At 36.2% G+C, this 22,045-nt stretch overlaps 1 protein-coding gene across 2 annotated transcripts; it reads left to right on the plus strand.

Moving 5' to 3' along the window:
• Positions 1-729: 729 nt before the first annotated feature.
• LOC132549612 (arsenite methyltransferase-like) lies at positions 730-21,314 on the plus strand. 2 transcript variants are annotated; one of them, XM_060213557.1, is made up of 10 exons: positions 730-830; positions 6,558-6,763; positions 7,094-7,244; positions 12,164-12,300; positions 13,470-13,539; positions 13,941-14,022; positions 14,858-14,989; positions 15,699-15,838; positions 17,046-17,177; positions 18,757-21,314. In XM_060213557.1, exons 1-10 carry the CDS (start codon positions 756-758, stop codon positions 18,844-18,846), a joined length of 1,215 nt encoding a protein of 404 aa, XP_060069540.1. In that variant the 5' UTR covers positions 730-755; the 3' UTR covers positions 18,847-21,314. The 2 variants fall into 2 exon arrangements, with proteins under 2 accessions (XP_060069540.1, XP_060069541.1); XM_060213558.1 differs by having other exon boundaries at positions 750-835.
• The last annotated feature ends 731 nt before the right edge of the window (positions 21,315-22,045 follow it).

A 22,045-nucleotide genomic window follows, 5' to 3' on the forward strand; every position in this document is an offset into this window, starting at 1 on the left:
TCATTTTTCCTTTAAACTAAAAATCGAATAAACGAACAACATCAGTGACAGTTTTTATAATATATAATAAAAAGGGAAAAAGAAATGGTACACGTGTATAAGACCTAGAATTGTTGTACATTGAATTACAGTAGTTTGTTTCGTTTCGTTTCTACTGAAATAAATATTTTCACTAATTTAAATGAGAACAAATCTTTTTTTTACAAACTGAAGGAGTGGCCTCGAGCTCCCCCTCAAAGCATTGGACCTGGTCGAGTGATCAAGTGTAAAACAAATGACCCGCGATCCTCGCCGCAATAATAAGTGCAAGGTAAGGAATTACACCACTTTTCTGTGTGAGACTTGTGTATTTACAATAATGTTGGTATAATTATTATCTGGAATTTCAAAATATTTGAAATCAAACCGTAAATTAACTGTAGTAAGCAAAAATCGGAAATTTTCACGGTTGAATGCGTCGTACAAGTTTTCAACCACTGAAAAAAATGCCGATATCGGAAAATCTGGAAAACGAATTTTTGTGCCTACAAAGTGACAGATTTTTAAAACTCTGAAATATGTTTATTTATAACATTCACGGTTTATTATATATATATATTTTTTATATATATATATTGATTATTTCTTACTTTCCTGGTACGGTTATCGGACCCGGGCCAGGACTGGGGCAGGCGTACACTATTTTAACCACATCTTTAAAACGATTGCGTCAGTATTCATCAGGGTTTCGAAAGTATTTATCTTGGTACATATGTATGACGCTAACCGCGACGCAGCGAGAATCTTCACTTGCTATATCACCTTACAACTGTAAGATTACGCACTGTAAGGTAAGGTAAGTTGTCAGTAGCGCACTTTGCTATTTTAAACTGTCTATTTTCTATTCACCTTGTCAACGCCGCACATAATTGATGGTAACGTTATACTACATGAGACAGACACAGTCCTACGTGTGGTTGTATAATGAGGTTTACAAAACGTTCTCAAAATTGAGTTCGGAATAACGTCATATCGTTGAGATGTCGATAATTCAACGTAATTTGCATATCATATGTCTATTCATGTTTTGTCTGCTTTCGTAAAATATTGATGGCATGATATCTGTTTATTTACTGTTGGGCCCCTGTAAGTGATGACAGATCTACTTGCAGAATGACTGTGGATATACAATGCACGTGATATCGTGCAGGCTCCATCAGTTTCTGAAAAAAAAAATCACAAAGTTATCATTATCATGACGTGACAAAACATACGGTCATAATGGTGGCATGTTTATATTTGATAACAAAGCGTTGTCAGAATAGATAAAGACCTTGCTGTTTGTTATCTTGATTTTTTCCTTGTACGTTAATATATACGTCCCTGCTGAAATCAACGTGAACTTGGTACAAAAAAAAAAATGTATGATAGAAATGCACAGTGTCACAGCTGGAACACTTCCAAAAGGGAAGTATATTCTTTGGGCTAGTATAGTTTATCATATTTAGAAATTACATATATGTATGTTCCAGATAAATACACATTAACAATAACCCAGTGGTGACTACTACAGAACTGCATATTTTTTTTACACAAACGTTGTAAGATAATTCAATTGGAGAGATACTATTTAATTGTTATTCCTCAACAAAATGGTAAGTCAGGGCTAAGATGACCCTTTTGTACAAATGAGTAATTTATGGATCAGATTACAATTTTCAAAAGACAGAGCTTGAATGGCTTTACGGGCAAGTGAATATACTTTGGTATCTTATTTGTTGAATTTGTCTTTAACAATGGTCAATTGTTCCCTAGCGTACCTGACAATTTACATTTACAAGCTTACCATTAGACAATAATAGTTATACAACCGTACACAACAGAATACTACCAGACACAACAATATACAACTCAATACGCTTCCTAGTATACCATTGAACCGAAAAGTATGCCAATGAACACAGCTACAACAGTATACCACCAGACCTAACAGTATACCACCAGACCTAACAGTATACCACCAGACACAACAGGATACCACCAGACACAACAGTATACCACCAGACCTAACAGTATGCCACCAGACCTAATAGTACACCACCAGACACAACAGGATACCACTAGACATAACAGTATACCACCAGACACAACAGTATACCACCAGACACAACAGTATACCACCAGACACAACAGTACACCACCAGACCTAACAGTATACCACCAGACACAACAGGATACCACCAGACACAACAGTATACCACCAGACACAACAGGATACCACCAGACACAACAGTATACCACCAGACACAACAGTTTACCACTAGACACAACAGTATATAACCAGACAATACCACCAGACATAGCAGTATACCACCAGACACAACAGTATACCACAAGACATAACAGTTTACCACCAGACACAACAGTATACCACCAGACACAACAGGATACCACCAGACATAACAGTATACCACCAGACAGAACAGGATACCACTAGACACAACAGGATACCACCAGACACAACAGTATACCACATGACATAACAGTTTACCACCAGACATAACAGTATACCACCAGACACAACAGTATACCACCAGACACAACAGTATACCACCAGACCTAACAGTACACCACCAGACCTAACAGTATACCACCAGACACAACATGATACCACCAGACACAACAGTATACCAACAGACACAACAGTATACCACCAGACACAACAGTTTACCACTAGACACAACAGTATATAACCAGACAATACCTACACAACATAGACACAACAGTATACCACCAGTTTACCACTAGACACAACAGTATATAACCAGACACCTACAACATAACAGTATACCACCAGACACAACACTATACCACACAACATAACAGTTTACCACCAGACAAAACAGTATACCACCAGACACAACAGTATACCACTAGACACAACAATATTCCACCAGACCTAACAGTATACCACCAGACCTATCAGTATACCACCAGACACAACAGTATACCACCAGACACAACAGTATACCACCAGACACAACAGTATATAACCAGACAATACCTACAAACATAGCAGTATACCACCAGACACAACACTATACCACACAACATAACAGTTTACCACCAGACAAAACAGTATACCACCAGACACAACAGTATACCACTAGACACAACAATATTCCACCAGACCTAACAGTATACCACCAGACCTATCAGTATACCACCAGACACAACAGTATACCACTAGACACAACAGTATATAACCAGACAATACCACCAGACATAGCAGTATACCACCAGACACAACAGTATACCACATGACATAACAGTTTACCACCAGACACAACAGTATACCACCAGACACAACAGTATACCACTAGACACAACAGTATTCCACCAGACCTAACAGTATACCACCAGACCTAACAGTATACCACCAGACACAACAGGATACCACCAGACACAACAGGATACCACCAGACATAACAGTATACCACCAGATCTAACAGTATACCACCAGACACAACAGGATACCACCAGACACAACAGGATACCACCAGACACAACAGTAAACCACATGACATAACAGTTTACCACCAGACATAACAGTATACCACCAGACACAACAGTATACCACCAGACCTAACAGTACACCACCAGACCTAACAGTATACCACCAGACACAACATGATACCACCAGACACAACAGGATACCACCAGACACAACAGTATACCACCAGACACAACAGTTTACCACTAGACACAACAGTATATAACCAGACAATACCTACAAACATAGCAGTATACCACCAGACACAACACTATACCACACAACATAACAGTTTACCACCAGACAAAACAGTATCCACCAGACACAACAGTATACCACTAGACACAACAATATTCCACCAGACCTAACAGTATACCACCAGACCTATCAGTATACCACCAGACACATCAGTATACCACCAGACAAAACAGTATACCATCAGACACAACAGTATACCACCAGATGCAACAGTATACCACTAGACACAACAGGATACCATCATACACAACAATATACCATCAGACATAACAGTATACCATCAGACATTACAGTATACCACCAGACACAACTGTATGCCATCAGACATAACAGTATACCATCAGACATAACAGTTTACCATCAGACATTACAACATACCACCAGACACAACAATATACCATTAGACACAACAATATACTTCAAGACATAACAGTATACCACCAGACCTAACAGTATACCACCAGGCACAACAGTATACCACCAGACATAACAATATACCACCAGACATAACAGTATACCACTAGGCACAACAGGATACCACCAGACATAACAGTATACCACACAACACAACAGTATACCACCAGGCACAACAGTTTACCACCAAACACAACAGTATACCAACAGACACAACAGGATACCACCAGACACAACAGTATACCAACAGACACAACAGTATACCAACAGACACAACAGTATACCACCAGACACAACAGTATACCATCAGACACAACAGTATACCACCAGACCTAACAGTATACCACCAGGCACAACAGTATATCACCAGACACAACAATATACCACCAGGCACAACAATATACTACCAGACATAACAGTATACCACCAGGCACAACAGTATACCACCAGACATAACAGTATACCACCAGACATAACAGTATACCACCAGACATAACAGTATAGCACCAGACCTTACAGTATACCACCAGGCACAAGAGTATACCACCAGACATAACAGTATACCACCAGACATAACAGTATACCACTAGACACAACAGGATACCACTAGACATAACAGTATACCACCAGACATAACAGTATACCACCAGACATAACAGTATGCCACCAGACCTAACAGTATACCACCAGGCACAACAGTATACCACCAGACATAACAGTATACCACACAACACAACAGTATACCACCAGGCACAACAGTTTACCACCAAACACAACAGTATACCAACAGACACAACAGGATACCACCAGACACAACAGTATACCAACAGACACAACAGTATACCAACAGACACAACAGTATACCATCAGACACAACAGTATACCACCAGACCTAACAGTATACCACCAGGCACAACAGTATATCACCAGACACAACAATATACCACCAGGCACAACAATATACCACCAGACATAACAGTATACCACCAGGCACAACAGTATACCACCAGACATAACAGTATACCACCAGACATAACAGTATACCACCAGACCTTACAGTATACCACCAGGCACAACAGTATACCACCAGACATAACAGTATACCACCAGACATAACAGTATACCACTAGACACAACAGGATACCACTAGACATAACAGTATACCACCAGACATAACAGTATACCACCAGGCACAACAGTATACCACCAGACATAACAGTATACCACCAGACATAACAGTATGCCACCAGACCTAACAGTATACCACCAGGCACAACAGTATACCACCAGACATAACAGTATACCACCAGACATAACAGTATACCACTAGAAACAACAGGATACCACCAGACATAACAGTATACCACCAGACATAACAGTATACCACCAGACCTAACAGTATACCACCAGGCACAACAGTATACCACCAGACACAATAGTATACCACCAGACATAACAGTATACCACCAGACATAACAGTATACCACCAGACACAACAGTATACCACCAGGCACAACATTGTACCACCAGGCACAACAGTATACCACCAGACACAACAGTATACCACCAAACATAACAGTATACCACCAGACACAACAGTATACCACGAGGCACAACAGTGTACCACCAGACACAACAGTATACCACCAGACATAACAGTATACCACCAGACATAACAGTATACCACTAGAAACAACAGTATACCACCAGACATAACAGTATACCACCAGACATAACAGTATACCACCAGACATAACAGTATACCACCAGGCACAACAGTATACCACCAGACACAATAGTATACCACCAGACATAACAGTATACCACCAGACATAACAGTATACCACCAGACACAACAGTATACCACCAGGCACAACATTGTACCACCAGGCACAACAGTATACCACCAGACACAACAGTATACCACCAAACATAACAGTATACCACCAAACACAACAGTATACCACGAGGCACAACAGTGTACCACCAGGCACAACAGTATACCACCAGACATAACAGTATACCACCAGACATAACTGTATACCACCAGATACAACAGTATACCACCAGACATAACAGTATACCACCAGACATAACTGTATACCACCAGATACAACAGTATACCACCAGACATAACAGTATACCAACAGACATAACAGTATACCACCAGGCACAACAATATACCACCAGACACAAAAGTATACCACCAGGCACAACAGTATACCACCATATGATAGAGTATAACATATGTGTTTTTGTATCTTTTTCTGATTTATTAAATGAAAATTCTGACAATGAGTATTCTATATCTTCCGTTATAATCGTACAGTATTTTTCCTGTTTTTCTCCCCAGGATTTTCCAGAATTTCACACCAACACCAATAATATGGCTTCTGTCACAGATGAATCTGAGGTACGAGACAGTGTTAAGGAATATTATGGAAAGAAACTTAAAACAGTGGATGACCTACAGACCCAGGCATGTGTGGCTCCAGGAAGAAAGGTCACTAAACCTGTCAGAGAAGCAATAGAACTTGTTCATGAAGTTGTTGCTTCAAAGTAAGTTATCTGCCCTTGATTTAAAAAGCAGTTGCTTCAAAGTAAGTTATCTGCCCATGGTTTATAAAGTTGTTGCTTAAAAGTAAGTGATCTGCTCTTGGTTTTAGAAGTTGGTGCTTCAAAGTAAGTTATCTGCCCTTAATTTACAAAGTTGTTGCTTAGAAATAGGTGATCTGCCCTTGGTTTATGAAGTTGTTACTTCAAAGTAAGTTATCTGCCCTTGATTTATGAAGTTGTTGCTGCAAGTTATTTCTGATGTGAACTGAGCCAACTTATAAAATGGGGGAAAAATGGTTGTAACCAACGTGAAAATTTTGGTGTTGTGACCAGGTACTATGGATGTGGGCTAGTCATCCCAGAGAAACTTGAGGGGATGAAGATTCTGGACCTTGGTAGTGGTAGCGGACGTGATTGTTATGCCCTCAGCAAGCTGGTTGGTCCAACAGGTCATGTGACCGGAGTAGACATGACAGACGAACAGGTATTCCACAAAAATACTTTAAAAATTATTTTAATACAATTGAATATAATTAGAATTTCTTAATTCTGGAAAATATCTTTCTGACCTATTAGAGTTAGTGTTTGGTAATATGCAGAGGATTTGGAAATAATAATGTTTTAAACAAATGGTACAGCAAGTTAATATTGTTAGAATAGTAACTTTGATTTCGAAACATCATATATTTTCTGAAAATCGTAGGATGGGAAAGTGCTACTTTATTGTAAATATTATTAAGTAACCTTGAGTGTAAGGTCAGTTATACAAATTACAAATCTGTTCCATTTTGCAGTTCCATCTTAGATGGAAATAATGCTAGGGTAACAGGTTTTTTTACACTATGGAATTGTTACAGAAATGTTATAACACAGTACAACACAAAAATACGACCAAAATTTTATTGATGATGCTTGGAAAATGCAAAGTTGTTTATGAATATAATAGCTTGGATTTATTTTTAAAAAAGTGGAATTTGTTTTGATTTTGAAAGAAACATCATGACACTTGCTACAGTCTACTGTAACAATTTTATGTCATAACTGGAAAATAGTTTCTCTTAGGTAATGAAAACGAATTAGTCATTTATTACAATAAACAAGTTTAATTCTATCATTTAATTCATTTCACTGAACATTTGAAGTTTTTATCATATGGTTGTATTAATTTCTTAACATATGCCATTTGTAAATTTTATCCCACATGTTATCCTTTTTTTATTCTGAAGAAGTTATTTACCAGATTAATTGTATAAAACCATTTAGCTCAAATTTACCCTGGCTGTTGATGGCTTTCAAACACAAATAAACAATAAACACAAAAAAAATCTTAGCTGTTACCACTAAGAGTTTGTATCAGTTGTTTAGTCACTTAATTACAATGGGAGTTTATCTGATGATGATGATGGTGGTGGTTTATCGTCTCCATGACTCCGCCCGTCGCCGGGCGGAGTCCAATCAACGTTTATCTATCTGGTTGTTCTATTTACCATTATTTTCTGTATACCATACAAGGTTACTTCACGGTTGAGTGGTTTTTATCAGTAATAGATGATTTGAAATGAGTTTCAGATGAAAATGCGAAAAAAGAAGTGATGCCCTGTGGCATGTACGTTGAATAATTACCTAATAAACCTGAGTACTGATCGCCTTGATAAAATAACTGAAGACTGTCCTCTCTGACCAATAACTACATATATTTAGCATGTTGAAATGATGATATCACATGTATACAGAATGAGTATGACACACAGCCGATAGGGAAGTGATATTGAGTTAATGTAATTTTGAATTTTACGTACAAAGCCATTTACTTAAAAAATAGATGGTATTTTATTTATTTATAATTTTGATATCAAGATTCAATTAAATCATGATATTGAAATATATCTTAGTGTGTAGAAACAACTTTTGTTATCGCTGTTTCGTCAGATGTTCTGGATGGATCTTTGTCAAACTTCATATAAAGGTTCCTCATTGTCTCTTGTTGTGCATGGTTGATTTGGGATCTGAACAGAAAAACAGTATGGCTGACCGGTGGCTACCTTGGATTTTTACAATGAATTTTCTTAATGCAATTTCTTGAGAAGTACTGGATGGATCTTTTTCAATTTCATAAGTAGGTTCCCCTTGGTTCCTAGTTGCATGTGCCCATTCAGTTTTGGGACTGATCAGAAAAACAAAATGGCCAACAGATTGCCATCTTTCATTTTTACAAAGAAAGTTTGTTCTAGCTATTTTGAGAAGCATTGGATGGATCTTTCTCAAATTCCAAAGTCAAGCTTTCCTTGGTCCCATGATGTGCCTGTTTGATTTTAGGTTTGATCACAAAAACAAAATGGCTGTGAGGTGACCATCTTGGTGTCATCGCTATTTACGCAAAGGGATATTCTTTTTTTGTATCAGTAAGAACAAAATCAGAGGAGAGAAGAGAAAAGGAACAAATAAAGATCAAACAGTGGTGGTCACCACAATCTCTTCAGTTTGTTCTTTTGTTTATTTATAAAACATATGATCCATAGAATTTTAGACCAAATGATTTACAAATGTTTTTCGAGTGGGAAGTTATACTTAGACTTAACTGCTATGGTAGTACTTTGGAAATGGTAGTAGTGTGATGGAAAAGCTACAGGAGTATTGTAAACAAGGAACAGAAACACGACGCCGAAAAAAGGAATAGAAAACGTGCTCAGGTCTGTAAAAAAAACAAAATCACTGCTGGAAAGAAAGAGCTTGCAAATGGAGCATATTAAAGATTTGTGAAATGCATGGATTTTATTGTGAATTCTTGAATTGGGAAATTGATTGACTTTTAGCAATTTCCCTTTCTAATTAAGCTTAAGATACCTGATTGACCAACAAAAGCATTTCAGTATATTTGAGTCCTGTATAGTCGAATTTCAAAATCAATGCTCTATATATCGATATATATACTTGTATAAATAATATTTAACAAGATAATCTCACAATATTACTTAATTCATCAGTTGCAAATATGTCCTATTTAAATCTATGTGCCCATCAATGGCACAAGGTTACATTGAATTATAACAAGGCAAAATACGTGCATATAGTCGTCATCATGAAAATCACCAACAGTCCAAACGTTTAACAAAGTATGTAAACCATCCGTGAACACATATGTGTAAACCTTTATGATAACTATATATTATCATGACAACATCTATATTTCAAATCTTTATAAAAAAAAACACTAAATAGAACATGGTACAGTCTCTCATTATCTCAAACTCAGCGTTACCTTGGGAAAACTTTCAGGTAACAGTGTATTTGATTCAAGTGAGTTCAAATGTTTTATTTTAAGTTAGGCAGGGGCCAATGAAATTCTTCAAATTAAACAGGGTCTTTGAGTTGTATGAGTTGTAAAAATATGTTTATATGAATATGATGATTGATTATGAGGATGATGAGGATGATGTTGATGATACTGATAGATGCTGGTATTATGAATACAGATGATGATGATGAGGAATGATGATAAATATGATGATTGATTATGAGGATGAGGCTGATGATAATGATGGATGATAATGATGAATAAGGACGTTAATTGTGATTGAATGAGGATGAAATCTTGATAACTGATTATTGTAAACTACTGCTTGTTGAATGTTGATGATGATGATGATGATGACGACGACGACGACGACGGCGGCGGCAAAGAAGAAAAAATGAGAAAATGTACATGTGAGTGTGTGAGTATGGATGACGTGTAATGGTGTGAGTGTGGATGACGTGTAATGGGGTGAGTATGGGAGACATGTAATGGTGTGAGTGTGGATGACGTGTAATGGTGTGAGTGTGGATGACGTGTAATGGTGTGAGTGTGGATGAAGTGTAATGGTGTGAGTGTGGATGACGTGTAATGGTGTGAGTGTGGATGACGTGTAATGGTGTGAGTGTGGATGACGTGTAATGGTGTGAGTATGGATGACGTGTAATGGTGTGAGTGTGGATGACGTGTAATGGTGTGATTGTTGATGACGTGTAATGGTGTGAGTATGGATGATGTGTAATGGTGTAAGTGTGTGAGTATGGATGGTGTGTAAGTGTGTGAGTGTGGATGACATGTAATGGTGTGAGTATGGATGATGTGTAATGGTGTGAGTATGGATGATGTGTAATGGTGTGAGTATGGATGATGTGTAAGTGTGTGAGTGTGGATGACGTGTAATGGTGTGAGTATGGATGATGTGTAATGGTGTGAGTATGGATGATGTGTAATGGTGTGAGTATGGATGATGTGTAATGGTGTGAGTATGGATGATGTGTAATGGTGTGAGTATGGATGATGTGTAATGGTGTGTGTATGGATGATGTGTAAGTGTGTGAGTGTGGATGACATGTAATGGTGTGAGTATGGATGATGTGTAATGGTGTGAGTATGGATGATGTGTAATGGTGTGAGTATGGATGATGTGTAATGGTGTGAGTATGGATGATGTGTAAGTGTGTGAGTGTGGATGACGTGTAATGGTGTGAGTATGGATGATGTGTAATGGTGTGAGTATGGATGATGTGTAATAGTGTGAGTATGGATGACGTGTAATGGTGTGAGTGTGGATGACGTGTAATGGTGTGAGTATGGATGACGTGTAATGATGTGAGTGTGGATGACGTGTAATGGTGTGAGTATGGATGACGTGTAATGGTGTGAGTATGGATGACGTGTAATGGTGTGAGTATGGATGACGTGTAATGGTGTGAGTGTGGATGATGTGTAATGTTGTGTACTGGTGTGAGTATGGATGACGTGTAATGGTGTGAGTGTGGATGATGTGTAATGGTGTGAGTATGGATGATGTGTAAGTGTGTGAGTGTGGATGACGTGTAATGGTGTGAGTATGGATGACGTGTAATGGTGTGAGTATGGATGATGTGTAATGGTGTGAGTATGGATGATGTGTAATGGTGTGAGTGTGGATGATGTGTAATGGTGTGAGTATGGATGATGTGTAAGTGTGTGAGTGTGGATGACGTGTAATGGTGTGAGTATGGATGATGTGTAATGGTGTGAGTGTGGATGATGTGTAATGGTGTGAGTATGGATGACGTGTAAGTGTGTGAGTGTGGATGACGTGTAATGGTGTGAGTATGGATGACGTGTAATGGTGTGAGTATGGATGACGTGTAATGGTGTGAGTATGGATGATGTGTAATGGTGTGAGTATGGATGATGTGTAATGGTGTAAGTGGATGTATATGAATACTGTATACGTTTATATGTCCTAAAATCTTGAAAATAAAATAATTATAAAAAAAAATATATATGTTTTCATGGCAATCTAGACAGTTAATACTGCCATAAGGTCAGAGTAAGTGTGATTAGTTTCTAGTTACTTGTTTTAAAGATAATCATCTTTATTTTGTTTTAACATTGTACAGCTTGATGTGGCCCGCGAGTACATTGGATATCACACCAAGAAGTTTGGGTACACCAAACCCAATATTGACTTTGTAAAAGGTTACATAGAGAAACTCAGCGAGGCCGGGCTGCCATCAAACAACTACGACATCATTGTGTAAGTAAATGACACATACTTGTAGGAGTGGACAATCATTACTAGTACAAAGCATCAATGTTAATATATTGCTATGAGACTAATAGAGTCTTACATGAGTCCCTGAACAGGGATATCGTAATCCACCTTGACACCTGTGGGAATTTGCTGGTCAGCGCTGACAGCTTCATGCTGAGGCCAGCCAAACTCTGACACAAGGCATGAGATATCAAACTTCATGGAACAGGCATTATGGTCAATTATTTTTCTTACTTATATATAATTACTTTAAAAGAAAAGAAATTGTAAGTTGACTTGAAACTTATTCATTGCGCCACTATAATCAATTATGTCCCATGAAATGTGAGTCAAAATTGATGATGTTATTAATTTGCGACATGGTTATGCTACATACAGTGATGATATACCCTGTTGTGAGTAACGTCATTGCGTTTGCCAGCTGTGTATCCCTACCCTGTGTAAGATTAGCAGAGACAACCATCTGTTACTGTAAGTTACGTAGAATAAAGATGCTGTACCTGAGAGTGCAGAATTTAGGTCAAAACCAAAGTTTTAAATAAAGCAACATTTAAAAAGATGAAAAAGGTATGATATACCTTAGGTATGCCTCAAATTTAAAGAACGACTCAATCTCTTCATTGTGAGCTGGTATAATTTGTACACAAGATGGAGTCACTTGCTAACAGCAAGATTTTCATGAACAGGTAAGCAGTTATAGAATAAGCATATCCCACATAGGCAGAGAAGGGAGAATCCCTCTCTTATCTCGGTTAAGATAGATGAGAATTAATCCCCCATAATGAAGTCCGAAGGCTGGAAGGTTAAAATTGCACTATGTCAACCTATAGGTGTGTGGTATTGACCTTCAAAGACAAAAATATAGCATGCCATCAATCTGAGCAGCTGACCCCTGGTCCATGCTTAACCCCTGTCATATAACTAACACCTGCCTGGTGCATTCTACATGGAACTAAGGGATTAGCTGGTGAAGTATGTGAGGAAACAATATACAAGTTGTTCAAGCTGAGTGGGATGTAATAACTTGGAGCATCCAAGATAATGCTCTATCAATAGAGCTTTAATAAAGAATTTTTTTATATTTTCTGGTAAACGTAAACTTCAAATTTTCGTGATATATATATATTTTTTTTTGTATCATTCGTTTCCAGCTCCAACTGTGTGGTGAACTTGTCCCCTGATAAGAGAGCTGTCCTACAGGAATCCTATAATGTCCTTAAGGTAAATGGATGGTGCTTTGTCCTGTTATGTATACACCATTCATTTTATACAAATCGTTACTTGTTATAAATGACTGAGCAGATTCTTACCTCATTCCTTACGTAAGGAGACACAATTTTGTATAAATGTTGGGTCTGATTCCTCTTGTGGGAAGGCGGGGCAGGGTTTGATAAAGGACATGCAGCAAGATTTGTTAGAATGGTTCTATTTTGTTCAAATTTAGTTTGAAGAATCCTTGTGTGAAGAGAAGTCGATTTTGAATTAATGTTAGGTCAGACCCACTCCAAGGAGTAGAAGGCAAGGTTCAATATGGGAATTTAAATTATTCCTGATCAGGCAAATGACATCCTACCAAAATTTTGTGTAAAATTCAATGTTTCTGCTTGTTTTCATGATTTCAGGAAGGTGGGGAACTGTTTTTCAGTGATGTTTATGCAGATCGAACTTTAGAAGAATCTGTACGCAAACATAAAGTTTTATGGGGTAGGTAATTTGAATACTGGCAGATGTGAGAGGCCACTTATTTCTATACCATATTGTGACCTTATTTTTTCGTTGACAAGTCCATTAAATTACAAAATTTACTTTGAATGCTAGGTTCCTTGGCAGCAAATTCTGTATGCTTGACAGTTGTGTATGACATGATTGCAAAGCCCAGACGAACTGAAACAAAGTTACAAAAATGTACACATAATCTTAAATTTAAGTCTTTAATCTGTTTAGTACATTATGTTAAATATATCCCTTGTTCAGGCACAGTTGAATTACAATAAACTAAAGTGATTAATGCTGTCTTTCGTCCTTCCATTGTATCATTTGTACATTTTAGTAAACATATAGAGTTGAAACTTGTTGTCTCAAAATCGCTGGAGTCAAAATAATTTCCATGTCCCAATTTTTCCCTTTCTATATCTTTTTAATATCTTTTTAATTTTAGTTTGAATGACTCAAATTTTATTTAGTCGAAATTTCTGTATATGCAATATATGGAATGTGAAAAGCATGCTGATCAGTCAGAGTTACTTCCCTTGGCTTCACTATATGAGATTGTTAAAAAGCAAGAGCCAGTACAGTATAAAACAAAAGTGATGAATTTTTGGGACAAATAAGCCATTTTCATTTTCTTTATCTTTCCCTTTGATTTTTGACAAAATAGGAATTTTTAATTACATAAGGTATATAATGTTGATAAAAAATTTACATGAAACTTGAGATTCATACTTTTTTGTTTGAGATAATTCAATGCATGTTCGTTCAAGTTTTAATGTTTACATGTAGTGATGCAGTGTCAGGAGTAAGCTTTGATTTATGTGTACAGGTGAGTGTATAGCCGGAGCACTTTGGTGGAAAGAACTTCACAACCTGGCCAGTGAAATTGGTTTTAGCAAGCCCTACATGGTCACTGCCACACCGATTCCTGTTGACCGTGATGATTTCAAGGCAGTCTTAGGTCAGTAACCTCCCTTGACAATTGACTATTTAGATGTCCTGTATTTCGGGGTCACATAAAATCTCTATACATGGAAAACTTAGAGCCAATGAATTTCAATTACTTTATTCATTGCAAGTTTGTTTCAGAGTTCTCCCGTCAACCTATTTTTCTTAATATCTTAATAAACTACTACAGTCAATGTTATACAATCGAGGATCATAGTATGGAAATATTTTGATTTTGATAAGCTGGAAATGTTCGTACATATTTTAGGTATAAGACAAGGCCCAAAAAGGAAAATTTTGGAATTTTTAAAAAAATCTTACTCCTCCTATAAGAATAAATGGGTATTGCCCAAATTTGGTTTGAAGTATCTTTGGATGAAAGGGACTAAGTTCTGTAAAAACAGTGCATTCTGGCTCCCAGGGCTGGAGTGGTGGGCTCAACTTCTTAAAAGTCCTTCTTTCATGCAAGGATATTGTCCAAGTTTGGTCTGAGGCAATTTCTTTGAATAGTGAATCTGACCACTGTTTGACCTCAAGGCAGGGACTTAATAAGGGAAATTATATCAGAAATTGTTTATTTATTGTTATTTCTATATTTATTTATTTTCAAAGTCTTTTCTAAATGGCTGAATAGCTAAATTAGCCAGATGAGCAATGCCAGCCCATTGGGCCTCTTGTTTTGAATTTACAGTAAAAATTTTGTATCATTTGTGGTGTTACAGGTGATGCTAAATTTGCTTCTGTGACATACCGGTTGTTCAAACTGCCGTCAAAAAAATGTGAGGCAACCCAGGTGATATACAATGGAGATATACCATGCTACGAAGAGGTGTTCACCTTTGACTACAAAAACAGATTCAAAGTATGGCTTCTATTAAAGATACCATTATTGTAAAGCTTGAAAAATTTGTATTCACAAAATTAATTTTTCCTCTTAAAAAGTATAACAGTATAATGCTATCTGCCTCTCTATCTACCAATATATCAGTCTGTCTGTCTGTCTGTCTGTCTGTCTGTCTGTCTCTCAGACAGACGGACGGACAGATACTGGTTGCAGATTTGGACAAAACAGTTACATTTTATCAACTTGATTGATAAGACTTGTTGGTTTAGGTAAAATGTAGTATACACAATTGAAAAAAGGTAGTATACACAATTAAAAAATGTAGTATTTACAATAAAAAATGTAGTATTCACAATAAAAAATGTAGTATACACAATTAAAAAATGTAGTATTCACAATAAAAAATGTTGTGTACACAATGAAAAATTTAGTATTCACAATAAAAAATGTATCAGAAACAATTAAAATTTGTAGTATTCACAATAATAAATGTATCATACACAATTTAAAAATTTAGTATTCACAATAAAAAATGTTGTGTACACTATAAAAAATGTAGTATTCACAATAAGAAATGTGTTATACACAATTAAAAATGTAGCATACACAATAAAAATTAAGTATACACAATCAAAAATGAAGTATACACAATCAAAATGTCTTATACACAATAAAAATGAGGTATACACAAATAAAATAATGTAGTGGACACAATAAAAAATGTTTACTGTAAAGTTGTTCATTTTTGTGAGGGATTTATATTCATTGATTTTTGTTGTTACTTTTTATCCACTAACTTGCATGTTCATGAAATGATAAAATTACAAAATTAAAAAAGTGATTAATTGAGCTACAGTGTATAAGTAGACACAGAATAAAGTGACAACATAAGCAAGATTTTTTTTCAAATCCACAAAATATAAGCCCCACAAAAATTGGTGATTTTACATTACAAATGAATGTGGATATTACAAGACTATCCAAATACGGACTGAAAATAATGTATTTTTCACCCTCTGATTTTATATTCATCTTTAATTTCTGAATGACGGAACAGAAAGAGTTTTTACATACATGTATCTATGCCTTTTATGATTAATTTACTTGAGAAAGAACTTTCACAGGTATTTATTGGCTGTTAACCAAAACTGGTTGTTTGTAAGAGCTATGCATTTGTTTAAATGGTCTAAAAAGATTTGATAATCTATTGTTTGCCTTACACTAGACCAATGACATCAGTTCTGTAGATGGAAGTATTACAACAGCTCTAAAGTCTTCCAGATTTTGTGATGAGTTTGATTTTCAACCAGCAGTGAAGAAATCATGTGGCACATCAGATGGCAGTGCAGATTCCCAGGTAAATTACAAACTGCATTATGAAATATTTTTATCTGAATTAGATAATATCTACAAATTGATGTTTTCCCATAGTTGGTCTTCTTTATTTATAGTCAATCTCCTTTATCTATGGTCAGACTCCTTTGCCCATGGTCAGTCATATTTGTCAGACCAGTTATTTTTTTCTTGTCAGATCATTCCTCTTTGTCTATGATCAGTCTCCTGTGTCCATGGTCAGTCTCTCCTGACTATGGTCAGTCCCCTGTGTCTATAGTCAGTCTCTCCTGACTATGCTCAGTCTCCTGTGTCCATAATCGTCTAACAATGGTCAGTCTCCTGTGTTCATAGTCTTCTAACTATGGTCAGTCTCCTGTGTCTATAGTCAGTCTCTACAAACTATGGTCAGTCTCCTGTGTCCATAGTTCTCAAACTATGGTAAGTCTCCTGTGTCTATGGTCTGTCTCTACAAACTATGGTCAGTCTCCTGTGTCCATAGTTCTCTAACTATGGTAAGTCTCTTGTGTCTATGGTCTGTCTCTACAAACTATGGCCAGTCTCCTGTGTCCATAGTCCTCTAACTATGGTAAGTCTCTTGTGTCTATGGTATGTCTCTACAAACTATGGCCAGTCTCCTGTGTCCATAGTCCTCTAACTATGGTAAGTCTCTTGTGTCTATGGTCTGTCTCTACAAACTATGGTCAGTCTCCTGTGTCCATAGTTCTCTAACTATGGTAAGTCTCTTGTGTCTATGGTCAGTCTCTACAAACTATGGTCAGTCTCCTGTGTCCATAGTTCTCTAACTATGGTAAGTCTCTTGTGTCTTATGGTCTGTCTCTACAAACTATGGCCAGTCTCCTGTGTCCATAGTCCTCTAACTATGGTAAGTCTCTTGTGTCTATGGTCTGTCTCTACAAACTATGATCAGTCTCCTGTGTCCATAGTTCTCTAACTATGGTAAGTCTCTTGTGTCTATGGTCTGTCTCTACAAACTATGGTCAGTCTCCTGTGTCCATAGTTCTCTAACTATGGTAAGTCTCTTGTGTCTATGGTCTGTCTCTACAAACTATGGCCAGTCTCCTGTGTCCATAGTCCTCTAACTATGGTAAGTCTCTTGTTTCCATAGTCCTCTAACTGTGGTAAGTCTCTTGTGTCTGTGGTCAGTCTCCTCTGACTATGGTCAGTCTCCTGTTACTATGGCCAGTCTCCTTGATTTATGGTAAGTCTCCTTTGTCCTATCACCACAAAATGAAATGTAACAGTATTTATTTACTGACATTATAATTTTTTGGTTATATAGCTATATCAGGCTTTCTCTGTAAGCCTCTCTAATCAAATTCTGCTCAATAACCAGATCTGAAAATATATGCATGGGAAATAGATTTTTGTTTTTAATGGAATCATTGCTTTCTCCATGCTGCTTTCTTGCCTTTTTTCTCCTTGTCATTATATTATCTCTTTATGTTTCCTTTAATTCCTGATTTCTATGAAAATTCCCAAGAGCATGACAACTACAGCATGTCAATGGCATAGCTCTGGAGCTTTCCACATCAACAATGACTAATCTGTCATCCATAAAATAGTGTTCTTATGTTTTTCAGCCTGATGATCCCTTTGTTTACCTGGACGAAAAGATTAAGAAGGGAGAGAATGTTGTGCCGCCTCCGTGCTGTGGCAGCAAGTGTTGTTAGAGCAAGACGAAACAATCAACATTCTCATTTAATTGGAAATTTGAAATTTCTCTTCCTGAAAGGTTAAAAATTTCAGCATTTAAAGATTTGTAGTTGTTGTGAAGGTATTGTTAATAATACAAAACCCCAAAATATCATTTTGTTCATAATACCTTCATGATATGTTAAAAAGAAATGCTTTTTTCATTTTGTGGCAGAGTGGTTTGGGGGTTGAGGAGGAGCAGGAAATGGCATAAATGAGAAAAAAATATATAGAATTAAATAGTTTAGGAGAATGTGAATAGATGTGAGGGAGCTGATATGTGATTATCCACAAATAGAAAATGCAGGTAGTATGATTAAGTGATATGAAAGAAGAAGGGGATTAGAAAAGTAGTGATACCTGGAATAATGCCATTCAATACAAGGTGATTACCATCATGCTTTTGTTATTGTGGGATATTACTTTGAGTTGCCATGTTCAAGATTTCTTTATACAAGGGTACATTGTTCAACATAATTCCCTCATGGCTATGAGAGATGAAGGAAAGGTGAAAGGTAAAAATATTGTGGAATTTTCAAGTGTTTCACCATTAATATAGCATTAATGAACCATTTATATACATACTTTCTTGTTAAAATCTGTTTAAAAATGCTCTTGTTATTCCTGATTCTCTGTTTCCCAATTTGATTAACTTTAATATAAGTTGTATTGTAGCTGTTATGGGTCAGTGAGGGACAGAAATCTTGCGTCCAATTCTGATCAAACTTCATATTAATTTAAAGGAAAAACAATCAAGTGTTATTAAGCTGTAGTTTATTGGATCACATTGAATCAAGAATATAATCGGTAATTCTTTTGTTGTAAGGACAAACTTTCGACAAAGTATTCAAGCCTTTTAAACGCAAATCCACGAATTTCAAAATACTTGTAGTCAAAATGAAATGGAATCATTACTCAGAATACACATATATTGTGTTTACCAGTGTGTATATAAGCTTAAATTGAACAAGATAATCAGACTGAGAAAAGATTTATCAATAATTTATAGCCTTTTAAAAATTGTTGCTGGTAATGCAGACATGCATTGATTTATGCTGCCTCTTCCTACTGCAGCTTAATCATGAAGGGAAGATTTTTTGTTTTAAGGTGATGTGTGTTCTGCATATGTTTTTATTCATGAGGTTATCATTTATATATCCAGTCTGTTGATGAACAGTAAGAAATTTCAATTTCATTAATATTGGTTTAATTCTTGATGTGCATATTTAGCCAAAACCAAAAGACATTGTTTACAATGTGGTACATTTTGTAGATATATATACAATTATAGAAAAAACGTAAAAATAAAAGGCATTTTACTCAAGTTTCACTTTAATTTAGCTAATGGTACAAGTAAGTTATGATACACCTAGCATTGATGACATGAAACTATCAAAGGAACTGTCACACTATGTTTATAATGAAAGTGTAAGGGGATTTTTTTCACATTTCTCTACGATTGAATATTAGTTATCATGTATATGTGCTTTATAATTAAAAATAATTTAATATCCATTGTAGGTTGTATTAAATTGAAGCCTGTCTGTATTTCAAAACAAAATTGGTTTTGTTTTTTAAAAAAACATTGAAATATGTCTTTTTATATTAATCTATTAATATCATTCCTGATGTCTATTTGTGTAGTGGGATTAAAGCCAGTATTCCCAATTATTCACATTCATAATTTATCTTTTATGTATTCGTTAAAAATGTTCTTTCTTCTGCAGAAAAATTGTATTTCAGATGGGATTTTGCCCTATAAAATACATTGAAATTTTCATACATGTGTATGTTCAAAAGAAATTTCTCATTTTTCTTCAGAAATAGGAGTGTTTATTTAATTGAAATAGTGTTTATTTCTATAATTGTGATTCTGATTTATCTATCTCAATAAATTTGTCAATCTTATGGGGTTTAAGTTGCTCGGATCAGTCAGTGCTTTGACCTATGCTACCTTATTGGTAATTAGTAATCGTAATGATCCAATGGGTGTTAAATGACGCTTCATTTAGACCTTTGTGTCTCTCACCAAGCTGAGAAATAGACTGGTCTGTGCTGACATGGAGGTGTCTTGAAGCAAGCCACATTACCCTTGTCGGTCTGGATAACTTTCGACGGGCCTCTCATATGTTGTTCAGTGATGTAGCCACGATCTACTTCAAAGAGACCCCGCCTCAAAATGACCCAGGCGATAAACCAAACAAAGAAGTTATTTCCATAGTTAGCTCTTTGGTCATACTGATGGTAATATGATGAAACTTTGTTTAGGCACATTGATGCTTTTATCGAGATACAGACTGTTGATTCTTATGACGATTTTTGCTTTTGTTTTTTTTTATGATAATCCAATGAAATTGATATTATTATGGTGACTAGTCTGTTTATGGGATTGTTAAGGATTGATATACAATGTTTAAAAAAAAAATAAATAAAAGACGGAACAAATTGATTAACGTGATTTATCTCTTCATAGGAATATTTAATTTCGTTAGAACAAAAGAACGCATTGTATGGCTTCTGTAACGTCATACTTAAATCTACTGGTTTTGTTATAAGAGCTATTCATGGGCAATATTTGTATGATAGGTCAATTTCTTCATGTAGATGTATGTGGAGTTTCGTTTAACATGGCTATTCAACAGGGTAATCTGCAACGCTATCAGACATTAAAAATCTACCTTTGACCTCCTCTACCCGATAGAGAGTCTCAAACTGTTCATGCGACACAACCAATCTATTCTAACAGAACTTGACGTGTATTTTTTATATTTTTTTTCGTCGTCAACAAGTTCTAGACCGAATTTTCTCTGACTGCGACACTAAATTTCGACATCTTGATATGTATCCGCCAAAATGTCTGCTGTTGGGGCCATATCGAACCAGAGAAAACTAAGGTTTTCATGAAAAACAAAAACAATGAATAGAAGCGCATCTTTTGGTCATCAAATGAATTTAAACTGTTTAAAAAACACATTTTAAAGAGGATAGAGTGACAAGGAAGACACATATCGTAGCTTATACGTTGTAATACGGCGTCACTTCTCAGACAGTTGTCGTGTCGTGTAAGCCTCAGGCCCCGACGGAATCGGTCATAAACTACTTAAACCATTGGCACATTTCTCTTCCTCTCAGTATCCTTTTTAACAAATCAATACACTCGTCTATGTTCCCTCCCAG

Source organism: Ylistrum balloti, unplaced genomic scaffold, assembly GCF_031769215.1.
Source record: "Ylistrum balloti isolate Yb309-2 unplaced genomic scaffold, AGI_CSIRO_Ybal_v1 Utg370066, whole genome shotgun sequence".
Taxonomy (NCBI): Eukaryota; Metazoa; Mollusca; class Bivalvia; order Pectinida; family Pectinidae; genus Ylistrum; species Ylistrum balloti.